The sequence below is a fragment of the Engystomops pustulosus genome, chromosome 8 (assembly GCF_040894005.1).
Source record: "Engystomops pustulosus chromosome 8, aEngPut4.maternal, whole genome shotgun sequence".
In the NCBI taxonomy this organism is placed as follows: domain Eukaryota; kingdom Metazoa; phylum Chordata; class Amphibia; order Anura; family Leptodactylidae; genus Engystomops; species Engystomops pustulosus.
This window is the reverse complement of record NC_092418.1, coordinates 94,872,023-94,885,399: the sequence shown is the minus strand read 5'-3', so window position 1 is coordinate 94,885,399 and position 13,377 is coordinate 94,872,023. Positions and strand designations below refer to the sequence as shown.

Sequence of the window (13,377 nt, the reverse complement as noted above, 5' to 3'; positions counted from 1 at the left end):
CCACGTCCCCTTTAACCCAATAAATTTGTGTTAAAAGTGGAATGGAGAGAAGTTACTGGCTGAACTGTGGCACCCTATTATATATTTAATAGGGAGCCGTTCAGGAGCCAGAAGAGCCAGTTCTTCTTAGTGAGCAGAACCTAATGATCCAGCTCACTAAGAAGAGCCGGACTTCCCATCACTAGTCTGCAGGAAGTGCGTTAAAGAGCAGAAGTAGCTAATTGTGCATGGTGTCATATCTTCAGGCAGCATGTTATGGAGCAGGAGGAGCTGAGCAGACCTATTAGTGGATTCATAGACATTTAATCCAGCAACCTTTTATCTTTCTTTCTTATCTCCAATTATTCTAGGCGGCACTAGAAGCAATTTCAGAAACGGAAGAAAGTGAAGATGGTGACCTGGACGATCTCTCTGTGAGCTCATGTGCACTATCAAATAGGGAGGAAAAAGACAAAATGAACCCAGGACTTGCCAAAGAAATGCAGGTAGAGCATCAGGATGCAAGATTTTATACTATTTACCATCAACAGAATAGGGGATAACAGCAAATTGGTGTCTGTTCCATAGACCCAACAATGGGAATCTGGTTCTCCATACATATCTTACTTCCCAGGGCTCAAAAGTACAATATATTTATATAACATGTGATTATTTTTATACAGCTTTGAATAAAGGTAAAGGTTCTATATTATTCAACAACCCATTTATGAAATTTCTCATGAATCCACAATTTCGCAATTTCCATTTTGGCTGAACTTAAATTCAACCTGGGGCTGTTACCTCTGGGTTAGGGTTTGTGTTCCTCCAGGTGACAGCTGACCACTGCCTAATGGGTGTACCTAATCAAAACCTGTTGCCATCCTGACAGCACTCTACCATGATGGCAACTAGTTTTGGAGGAAAAAAATTTGGAGAGGTAAATTCAAGGGATGACTATAATCCTCTGAGGATCCCTCCTAAAGGTCTGGGCTCCATACTTTCTTATGTAGTCATACTTCTGTAGTCATATGCGGTGTTCTTCCACAGTAATACTAGGGCAGTGGTGGAGAACCTATGGCACAGGTGCCAGAGGTGGCACTCAGAACCCTCTCTGTGGACACCCAGGCCATCACCCAGCACAAAGGTCACCATTGAGGACTCAGGAGGTGTGGACAGAGCTGGATTATCATTGTAGTCCCTTCTCCGGACCTGTGATTCATCCTGTTAAAGGGACCTTAGAGGGAAACTACAATAATAATCTAAATTTCTCCTTCTTTCGACTGTATTGATGTCCTCAGTACGCCAATACGTTTGAAACCTGTGAGTTAATTTAAATTGGCATTTGGCACTTGGTGAAAAATATGTGAAAAATATATTTTGCTTGTAGTTTCGGCACCCAGTCCCTAAAAGGTTCACCATCTCTGTACTAGGGATTATTCTGTAGAAATAGGTTTCATCCCTTAATAGTACATGTCAAGTACAGTATCTACAATATATATTGGGCGATTGGGAGTCATCGCTGGCAGTTGAGTGATCCCCATTGAACAGCTATTGGAGATGAGTATTGTAAGTCAGTTTCTGTTCCTGTTCTTTGATTCTGTGTATTTTTTGTGGTTATCTTTGGCAGACACGGTCGAGTATCCACGTTAGCAGTGCTTTCAGCTTCAGATATCCTGTCAGGGATGGAGGCTCGGAGAATGATTTTGCAGATGATGAACATAGCACTTTTGAAGACAACGACAGTAGAAGGGACCTTTCTATATCTGTGGCCGGGAGAAGAGATCGACTAAATAGCAATCTTAGCCAGAACAGTCCTTCTCTCAGGAACGGTAAAATGCACAGTTCTGTGGACTGTAATGGAGTTGTTTCATTGGTCAGTGGTTCATATGCACGAGCCGAGCTTCTCCCAGAGGTAAGAGGATTGACACAACAACTAATAGGAATGTTTAATTATACTAAAGTAAATTTCTTTCTGATTTGCATTTCTCCAGTTTGCAAAATGGATCATGATTTACTGCTCTAGAATGCAGAAAAATGAGCAATAGTCCTACTTTTCTATAAGGGATCCCGTCATTAGGTTTCCACCATTTAACCTAATGTCAGCTTCCCACAGAAGTCTTCATACTACCCCATGATTTTTTCTTCTATATAAATCCATAGCTCAGATCAGATTTTTTAAAAAGTAGCTGGCTCTTTTCCAGGAGACTCTCCAAGTCTTATGTGGTTAAGTCGCTGGGTGAGTGAGGGAAGGGGAATATGGGAGCTGAGAGAGATGTTGCTTGACTTGGCTGAAGAGAATTACTGAGGGTGGGGAGGAAAAAGTTCCCGAAGGAGATGTTGCTTGACTTGGCTGAAGAGAATTACTGAGGGTGGGGTGGAAAAAGTTCCCGAAGGAGATGTTGCTTGACTTGGCTGAAGAGAATTACTGAGGGTGGGGAGAATGAAGTTGTTGAGGGAGATGTTGGTTGAGTCTGACAGAAGTTTGGCCAAAAAGGACTTGATCATCCCACTTGTGACTCAGTAGGGGAGATGTATTTTTGGGACTTTTCAGCTGGTCAGATGTATCCTTTTTCCTTTTTGATACATGTGGCATTTGGTCTTTAGTGAAAGTCACAAAAAGTCTCCAAAAGTTGCAATCAGTTCCAAGCTATGTTCTACGCTTGGACAGGGGCAGCCGTAGATTTGCGCCTAAATTTGTAATAAAAAGGTAAGCCACAAGTTTGATACATGTGCCCCAGTGAGTCCCCTGTCAGTGTGACAGCTACATTCTCAAAAGTGATTGAAGCAATGGATTTGTATACAAAAAAAAAGCATGGGGCACAGTATGGAGACTTCTGTGAGAACCTGTCATTAGGTTTAATGGTGAATCCTGATGACAGGTTCCTTTTAAAATTATAAACACTTCTTATTCTAGGTACTAATATTCGTTATTTAACAATTAGACTTCAGACAAGTTTCATAAGTGAGATTCATAGACATCCAAATATTTCACTGTGTATAGCAAACAACTCTTCCCAATTCCCTTACTTTATGCAGTAAAGTATTATATAGCATGGGGAATGTGGGATCCTTGGTAGATGAATGTCTAGATCTGTTAATTTCTGGAATTATCCTAAAGATATGTCTCCAATTCTTTTCACTCAGAAAATCAATTTTAATAGTAGAATCCATTGTGCTGTAGCTGTCAATAGAGGGAACTTATCTTACCTGTAGTGATTAATTATTAAGCTCTATGATTGAAGTGTTCGGCTCCCTCTAGTGGTTACTGCAGAAAGTCAGATTTGTATTTTATAACTCAGAATATGGAACTTTCTATGAGAAAAAATGAAGCCATATGAATTAAATCAGAACAAAATTGTGGACATTCCTGAATCACAAAATTTCTCGAATGTTGTTACATATATTTGTGTAGAGGTGCATTCTTTAGACACCTCCAAAGATCAATGGAAATATTTTGCCACTCATTCTACTTCATCAATTACTTAGAAATCATACAGTGCAAGTCAGAAAATCTGAGGTGAAACAGACGTCAAACTACCCATAAGTGTCTTATTTTAAGGATTGTGTGGGCGCATTGTTATTTGAGCTGAACCACCGGGGAATGTACAGTTCAAGGAAAGAAATTGCTTTCATAAGGTGCATACAATCCCCTGTGTAGCATTTTCCTCCTCGGTAATCCTGCTGCAATTATGTGCGATGTACCAATATAAAATGCATCAGATTTACAATAGTCAAGATCTTTTCAAATTAGTGAGTCACTGGAAGTATAAAAGCTCCAGATTTCTTAATGTATCAAAAACAGTATATAGGAAATGTCTTTATTATTACAAGATTTTTGGACCACCTTTGTTATTTAGAATACAATGTATATGTAATCAGTAGAGATAAGCGGAGCCGCAATGTTCAGGTCTACGGTCAACATTGTGGTGTAGGGTCTCGCGTTCAAGCTTATCCCCCTCCCCCCCCCCCCCCCGACAAGAACACCTGCGATATTTGAATGCTTATGATGTCGGCATTTACATACCGGTGACATGACCCACGATATGTGCCTGCAGCGCCCACTTGTGTTACCGATATGGATGCGCATTCTGACCCAAACTAAACTTTCAGGATCGGGTTCTACAGAACTCAGCAAACCCAAACCTGAAAGGGCCCACTCATCCCTAGTATGCACTTTCAGTGTGGCCTGCCAACGTACCAATAGATGGTAGTGGGCCCATGCTGTAAGCCAATATTGGTCCAATAGAAGACAACCCAATTTGGAGGTTACTACAGTAAAGTCTATTTCCTAGATATATATTGAGGCCATACAGTTATTATTACTTTAGGATAGTAAGTAAAAGGTTTGTCCAGGATCAAGAGAAAATTATATATTGCTCGGGGGCTGTAAAAATAATAAACTGCTTATAATTTCCTCTCTCTGTGCTTCCGTGCAGCCACTGTGCTGCCGGCCTACGTTTGTATAGAGATGCCCGGGGTGATGTGGCGACAACAGCCGCACACCTGCTACAGAAGTTTCAGGCTGTAGCAGGAACGGAAGCACGGAGAGAGGTAAGTATACACCGTTTATTATAGTTACAGTCCCTCCAGCCACATATAAAGATGTTTTAATTCCCAGACCATACATTTTTACATGCAATACCATATTTCTCCTGTAGTGGCCACTGTAGTGAAAAGGAGCAACTTACCGTGTTCTCGGCAGTCACAATTATCATATTAGTTTTCAAACACATTTGAAGTATAACTATGTGGTGGTTTCTAGGGTACGACAACAGAAACAGAAATTAATAAAAGAAGACGAAGCTCATACCGAATCTCAGTGGATAGGATGGACAACCAAACTTTCCGACAAAGGGCTCAAAGTATTGCTACTATTTTAACAACTGCAATGGAAGGTAAAGCCTCGTCTTCTTTAGTTTTCTTAGGTCATAGTTTTGTCTTAAAATATTCTTGGTTTTCTATTTAAAAACTAGATGACCTAAAGAACTGGTCATGGATGCTAGTTAGATAACAGTTCTCATTAGTCGAAATTAGTTCAGTACTAAACTTAATTTTTCTACATCCTCCCATTGCCATGGGTTTATGGAGAGAGCTTATGAGCTGAGCCCTCTCCGCACAAGACTGAGTTACACAGAAGACGCTTTTAAGTCACGGTTAGTGCTGGCAGTTAACCTGTAGATCTTTTATTAAAATTGAAAGTAGAAAACATAACAACAATACATAACATAAACCAAACATAATATACAATATATACAAACTATATACCATAACTCACCTGCTGGTCCAGTCCCATTCATACTTGGCAAAAACACACAACAAAAAAAAAACACACCCACAAATAAAAAAATTAACATAAATGAACATAAACACAGCCCACCCCACACAGATATCATCTGATTGGTGGGCGCTTATCACTTACCATGACTGGTGGGAGCATGTGAGAGGCTCCCATAGCTGTCATTCAGCACTTTGCTTTACAGTCTGCCGGAGGCAGAGAAGCAATATATAATGACTCAAGTTGAAGTGCAGTATATTGTTTAAGTGATCAGACCTCATAAAGTTCATGTACCCTCCGGAGCCTTAAATAATAGTGAAAAAAATGTAACATTTGAAAAAAATATGAAAACAAATTAAAAACTACAATTTCAAATCTCCCCGCTTATACTAGAATGCACATAAAAATATAGAAACAAAAATAATCTTGAACATGTTGGGTATCTCAACGTTCCAAAATCTCCAATTTATCAAATAATAAAAATAATTATTCTCCAATGGGAATGCCGTAACAGAAAAAAAAAAAACACTCAAATGTTCATGTTGACATATTTTCACCATTTTGCCTCCCATAAAAATAAAAAGCAATCAAAAGATTGTCCAGTTGTCCAAATGATCAATAAAAATGTCATCTCATCCGGCATAGAATGACACCTCGCACAGCTCTGTACACTGCTGTATGTAGAAGTTCCGGGCACCAGAATATAGCACACAAGAAGTTTTCATTTTATGCTAAATTTCTTCATGTTTTAAAGAGTATTGAGACATAACTAAGCTATATACATTTGATATCGCCATGATAGTACTGACCCAAAGACTAAAGAAGAGGAGTAAGAGACCTGTAAAAACAAACCCCATCAGAACGTAGCACAACTGTGTTCTTTGCCAATTCTACCACATTTGGAATTTTTTTCCAGCTTCCCAGTACATGGCAAAGGATATTAAATGCTGCTACTAGAAAGTAAACTGAAAAATGAAAAAAAAGATGTGACTTACAGAGAGAGCAAAGTGAAAAATGGAAATGCAAAAAATTGGTCTCGATGGGTGTCACGAGAACAGAGCCCTTAGAAATCTGCAGAATGGTCATCCTGTTCTCACTAATGGGTTTAATTGCCAGACGACCTTGCATCCCGTCTCTCCATTCAAGAAGTGATGAAAATTGCAGAGCAATGTGCTATTATCTATCTCTGGCACACCGGAGAATACCGGAGATACCGGCAAGCTGTGCTCAGCAATTTTCAAATCTCCCGTACTATTGAATGGAGCAGTAGGATAGGTATGCATCCCTGTACTCCAGATTGATGGAGATCTGTTCCCATATTATTATTTTTATTATAATTATTATAATTATGATTGATCCCAGCAGTCAAATCCTCACTGATCTCCTTGCTAACATACAAACCCTTTTGAGGGGCTGTCCAGTTTAGAAAATCAATTTTCTGAGTTCTGATTACTAGAGGGGTTCTGAATTGTCTGATATACAGTATCAAAAAAGCACAGGTGTCTTATTGCTTGTGGAATAACTAATATCTAAAAAAGTCAAGAGATTTATCACAGGTGTCTGCGAGCAGAACTGCTCTAGTTGCCTATGGTAACCAATCAGAGCTCAGCTTTCATTTTTCGACAGCTGTTTATAAAACTAAAGCTGAGCTCTGATTGGTTTCCATTGGCAGCTAGAACAGTTTCATCTCAGACACTTCTAATAATTCTCCCAATGTAACTAGAAATTCTTTCTGTTATCCACTGTGCATGTGACTATTTCATTTGTTATTTTATCAAACATTACACCAAATTTACAAGTTGTGATATGTTTTCAGAACTTGAAGACTCAAGACAAAAGAAGTGTTCTCCATGCTGGTATAAATTTGCTAAGTGCTTTTTAGTCTGGGACTGCTGTGATCTGTGGCTGAGGTTCAAAGACATCATAAAGCTCATTGTGATGGACCCATTTGCAGACCTTGCCATCACAATCTGCATTGTCCTCAATACGATTTTTATGGCCATGGAACATGACAAAATGTCTCCACAATTCAATAATACTCTTATTGTCGGAAATAAGGTGGGTTCCCTTTTTTTGTGCATGATGCTAAAATAGTATAATGTGTAATAGCATTGAACTATAAGGAATAAAATTAAAATTGTTTAGATAATGCAGTCACATAATTATTTTTTAGCAGTCAGAACAGTTTTAGAAGGGAAGGGGCATTGAAAGTCCTGGTAGATTTGGACGCTTTCAAGGGGTTCATGACCGAAGAGTTATTTTACAAGAAGAAGGAGAAGCAGAGAGGATGCGTATAAAAAAAACCAAAAAGGTAATCAAAACAATAATCTTTGTTAACTATGTAATCTGTACAAGGACACCTAAAAAACACATAAAACCACTTAAAAACGCACAGTATATACTGTGCAAACTGTCCATTGTCCATTTGGACAGCAGACAATGGAGTTCATTTACTAAGGGTTGCGCTGCTCACTTTTGTCGGACTGTGAACCGTTTTTGAGGATTACACAACTAGCACAGGTATTTAACAAGTGTCTGCGCTGGGATTTTGGTGCATGTGACCGGTTTTTGGCACAGCTGCGCCGGCTTCCATGTGACACAATTTAGGGGCCGTGTCGCCGGAAGATCCGACTGATTCGGATTGAGTGTGGGATTTAACATTCAAATTGTGTCCCAAGACAATGCACTTACATGCACCACGAAAAAGATGGTGAGATCTGTCGGACCTGAGCGGGGAAGTGACACATGCAGGATATCGGGCGCACGATAATAGTGAATCGCGCCACAGTGCATGATCGTCAGACAATGCACTTTCTGTGAACTCCAGCGGTCGGGTAAGTGAATCTGCCCCAATAAGTTAAAATACTTGACCTAAAGCAAAGACAGGTGGTAAAGAGTAGAAAAAAATGTATAGATGAAGTACAGCCCAAGTGGGCATTACCATACATTGCCCCAATAAGAATCAATGCATGTCTCTCCCTCCTATTTTCACCGTACTTTGTGCTGGAGCCGTTTGTACACATTATACATTGATTCTTATTGGGGCAGTGTATGGTAATGCCCACTTGGGCTGTACTTCATCTGTACATTTTTTTATACTCTTTACCACCTGTCCTTGCTATAGGTCAAGTATTTTGATTTATTGGGACTTATTTAATAAGGGTCCGCGGCCACACTTTCGTCTGATTTTCCGACGTCTTCAGGTTTTGCATGGCTGTGACAGGTATTTAACAGGGGATTGTGTCGCACGCGTTCGGATTGTGGCGCGGCTGCGCTGGCTTTCATGCGACAGAAATCGTGAGGCGTGCCGTGGAATGATCCGACTGATTTGGACTGAGCGCAGGATTTAACTTTTAAATTGTGTCGCAAGATCAAGCACTTACATGCACCAGAAAGAAGAGAGTGAACTCTGTTGGACCTGAGCGGGGAAGCGGCACATGCAGGATATCTGGCGCATGATCTTAATGAATCGCCGCGCACAGCATTATCGTTGGACAATGCAATTTCAGTGAACTCCTACGGACAGGTAAGTAAATGTGCCCCACTGTTGTCTACATTGGGTTACACTTAATAGGAGGGATTTTAGGCTTAGTCAACATCTGCCCTGAGACATTTTGCGCAGTATATACTGTGTGTTTTTAAGTGTATTTATGTGGGGGGGGTGTTCAAGTGCCCTTGTACAGATTACATTGTTAATAAGGATTTCTGTTTTAATTACCTTTTGGGGAGAGGGGGGGTTTACGCATCCACAGCTTCTCCTTCTTCTTGTACATTGTTATTAGACGCACTATACCTTTGGTAGTGCCTGCCTCCTCTTCATATTTACAAAGAGTTTTTTTAGTGGTCATTGGTAGTGTTGAACAAGGGTTGTCCGAGATAATTTTTTTTATTTATAAGAAAACTTACTTACCTAATTCCTCACACAGATAATCCTTCTGTAGATCTCCTTTGATGATTCATAAGGAGGATTATAGACCAAAAACTCTAAATAGAGAAATTTTTGCTACCATATTAGCATTCCGCCTTAGAGAAGTTTTTGGAATTGATTTGTGGAATCACACTGCATCTTACGTGTGAAATGGCCACAAAAATGGTTGCAGAGGGAAGGGGTTAAATTGACCATGACATTTGGGTAAAATGTTGTACTTGAATTCACCATTTTAATAATTTACTGTCAAAAACAATTTTTTCTGTTTCTTAGGTTTTTACGGGAATATTTACAGCGGAAATGGTATTAAAGCTGATTGCACTGCATCCATATTATTATTTCCAGGAAGGCTGGAATATATTTGATGGATTTATTGTGGGCCTTAGCTTAATGGAGCTTGGTGTTGAATCAAAAGGAGGCTTCTCTGTTCTTCGATCCTTCAGACTGGTAATTTCATGTGGTTTTAGATTTCCACAATGTATTTGTACTGCTTAAGGCCAATTACCGACAGAGCGAGCGTCAAACCATACAATTTTTAACAGAGTTTGGTCAGAGTTCATATATTGGGAAAATTAAGGCTGTGTCCCTATGTGGCATTCACCTTGCATTTAGAAAAGCAAGACAAACCCTTTTGCATATGTGTTTTCATAGAAACGCCTGCCATCGGTTACAAGCACCCTCTGTTTTCCATTTAAATAATGCAAAACAGTGGGTGCTCCTTACCGATCACATTCATTTCCATGGAAACACATATACAATCAGGCCGAGCACCACCCACAAGGGTTTTCCTTGAAGGGTTCAAGTCATGGTCCTTCTGATTTTAAGTTGCTTATGGCTTCATCAAGATGAAAGGAAGTAAAATAATATTTCTCCTTTCGCAGCTAGGACTTGCGTGACAATGTTCGGGTGTACAAGCCTTGAAGTAATCACAATTTCTGACAAACCATCAGGGATTGCAATTATATTCCCCTTTAAGCCACCTCTTTGCCAAGTGGACATGGAGGAAAGGAAGTAAAATAATATGTCTCCTTTCGCAGCTAGACCAGCGGGTGGGGGGCTCCTGCTGAAGCCATTGAGGAAGATTTATCAGGACTTGCGTGACAATTTTCGGATGTACAAGCCTTAAAGTAATCACAATTTCTGACAAACCATCAGGGATTGCAATTATTTTTCCCTTTAAGCCACCTCTTTGCCAAGTGGACATAGAGGAATGTGAAGGTTGAGTGGGCTTCTACAGAGCAGTTCTGCCCCACACCAGCACATCCTTTATAGCTTACACCTATTCAGGCTTTAATGGTCACAGGTAAAAGCCCAATTTTATGCCAGGCAGGGCATATGTGCTAAAATGTCTTAGAGTTAACTAGACTTGCTGATAGATGGGGCACTGTACACCCCCAGCAGTCTTAAAGAGAACCTACCACCACGAATCTACCTATAAAGGTAGATCGGGTGGTAGGTGGATGTAAGGGACGTGAGGATAGCTCTTTTTAGAGCTAATCCTCACGTCCCCGCTAACTTTTGGGAAACTTTATTGACCTAATATGTAAATTTCTTTATGCGGCTACTGGGGCGTGGAGTAGCCGGCACGAGGCTACACAGCATGGCTACTCCACGCCCCAGTAGCCACATTACTCCTCCTACCCTGTTGTGTGCGGCAAGCCAGCTACTGTGCATGCGCAGTAGCTCCGGCCTCGGAGCTGGGACTGCTCAGCCGGCGTTCTGCGCATGCACAGAACGCCATCATGACGGACGAGGGCGTGCAGCTACGAGGAGCTGTGCGCCGCACACAACAGGGTAGGAGGAGTAATGTGGCTACTGGGGCGTGGAGTAGCCGCGCTGTGTAGCCTCGTGCCGGCTACTCCACGCCCCAGTAGCCGCATAACGAAATTTACATATTAGGTCAATAAAGTTTCCCAAAAGTTAGCGGGGTTGTGAGGATTAGCTCTAAAAAGAGCTATCCTCACGTCCCTTACATCCACCTACCACCCGATATACCTTTATAGGTAGATTCGTGGTGGTAGGTTCCCTTTAAACTATGCCAGATTTATCATCCAGCATCTGACACTGCAATAAATCTGGTACCATAAACAGTCTAGTTTTACTCTTCACCTTTGATAAATCTCCTGCATTGTATTTTTTATTTACAATGGTTAGGAGCCATTGAATGGTAACAACCCTTCAAAATTACCCTATGGTATAATAAAGGTGAATGTGCAGGGAACTAGGAATCGGAGGAGTAACACCATAAATTTAGATGAAGATTAAAGTGAACCTCCAACTTTTTTATTCCTTTAATCTATCCTTTTTATTATTAATCTCCAATTTTTTTTAAAACTATATCTTTATAAATAGAAAATGTTTATATTTTAACTTTCAAATAACTCAAATATTCAAATATTTTCTAAATATCATTCTAAATATTCCAGCTTCGGGTCTTCAAGCTGGCCAAATCATGGCCTACCCTTAACATGCTGATCAAGATTATTGGTAATTCTATTGGTGCGCTGGGAAACCTGACCTTGGTGTTGGCCATCATCGTGTTCATCTTTGCTGTGGTCGGCATGCAGCTGTTTGGTAAAAACTATAAGGACTGTGTCTGTAAAATCTCTGAAGAGTGCAAACTTCCTCGCTGGCACATGAACGACTTCTTCCACTCCTTCCTGATTGTGTTCCGAGTACTATGTGGAGAATGGATCGAAACCATGTGGGACTGTATGGAGGTGTCGGGACAATTCATGTGCCTACTGGTGTTCTTGTTAGTGATGGTGATTGGGAATCTTGTGGTAAGTGATTTATAGTTATAGTTTTTTTAATTGGTCCCATTGTTTTTTCTAGCCACACCAATGAAGTGACACAAAAAATATTTCAAATTGCTTATCACCACAGAGGATCCATAATAAGCTATCATTCAGCTCCTAAAAACAACCAGCAACCAAACATTTGAAGGAAATAATCATGTTCTCACCAAACCAAACGGATCAAGTTGGTAAAAATGGCATCTGACTTGCCCAATGTGGAGTTGGCATTTATGTAGTGTATGGAAGGCACGTTGTCAATCAGGGTTATGAAGTCAAATAGTTGCCTTGTAGGATTCCTGAGATGGTCTCTCTCCCTGCAAATTCCTTAATGTATGAAATTCACTGTCCCTTGAGCCTTATATTTGAGACTTCACCTGAGGCGGCAACAACTTCGCCCATAACCTTTCCATTCTTTCCATTTTGACAATAACCTATTGGGCCCAATCCTCAGAGAATATAATCAGGGGTGGTTAGGGTCACTTTAAAGAAATCTGGCAATCTGCCATCTGGAATCTACCTACCTCAGTAGATCTAGAGGTAGGTTTCCTAAGTCAGCCTCCTCACCATATGTTCTGGTGTGCAGTCTATTCATTTTATATTTCATATTATATTTTATTATTAGCTGCAAGTAGCCTCTGGGAGCTCCATGGGGTTAAGCTACCTGACATCCGAGTAGCCTCTGTAGAGCCACCCCCTTGTGCGTCAAAGGGTTCAGTTGCTCCCATCACATTGCCGACTCTGTAAAGCCAGCATGGAGCAGGAGCTTTTGTCCCTGCACTGAGCATCACTGTAGCCGGCTGGAAGCCAATGCACTTGTGCGGGCCGTTCCACTGCGTGCACAAGCTACATGGTGCTAAGAGCTACTGCACCTGTGCAGACCATGCCGCTGTGTTCATAAGTGGTATGGCTGTTTTTTGCAAGGCTACTTGGGGTGTGAAGCAACCTATTCCATGGGGGCTCACCGAGGCTACTCCATCCCCTGAGTCTCTTCAGCTCATTAGCATATAAATAAAATAATGTTTTATGTAATAAAATATCTATAGGGATGAGGCTGACTTGATAAATCTACATTTAGTATCTGCTAAGGTAAGTAGATTCCATATTGTACATTTCCTTTAAAGGAAATCAACCACTCACAAAAACAAAAAACATCTAAGGATACTCACCTGAATTTCTCTTCATCTTGATCCCGGCACTTGTCTTCCCTAGTCTTGACATGCCGGGATCACCTACAAAAGAAACTTATAATAAGCAGCCCGGGGACAAGATGTCCGGCGCTCCAGGCTGCTAATTATGCACGCCCCTGCACCTCCCTCTCCCATGCTCTCATAAACTTTGACTACAACAAGGTTAGACTAAAGTGAACCTTCACCTTTTATCATCCTATAATATATATA

General features: G+C 40.7%; 1 protein-coding gene across 2 annotated transcripts in view; it reads left to right on the top strand.

The window, feature by feature from the left end:
- Window positions 1-13,377, top strand: part of LOC140075676 (sodium channel protein type 2 subunit alpha-like) — a 125,553-nt gene that overhangs the window by 79,750 nt on the left and 32,426 nt on the right. For both annotated transcript variants that reach the window (XM_072121838.1, XM_072121837.1), the window contains 6 exons: window positions 351-485; window positions 1,607-1,891; window positions 4,742-4,874; window positions 7,071-7,312; window positions 9,456-9,629; window positions 11,609-11,965. In XM_072121838.1, the coding sequence (XP_071977939.1) occupies window positions 351-485; window positions 1,607-1,891; window positions 4,742-4,874; window positions 7,071-7,312; window positions 9,456-9,629; window positions 11,609-11,965 (1,326 nt within the window). The remainder of the gene's footprint in view (window positions 1-350; window positions 486-1,606; window positions 1,892-4,741; window positions 4,875-7,070; window positions 7,313-9,455; window positions 9,630-11,608; window positions 11,966-13,377) is intronic.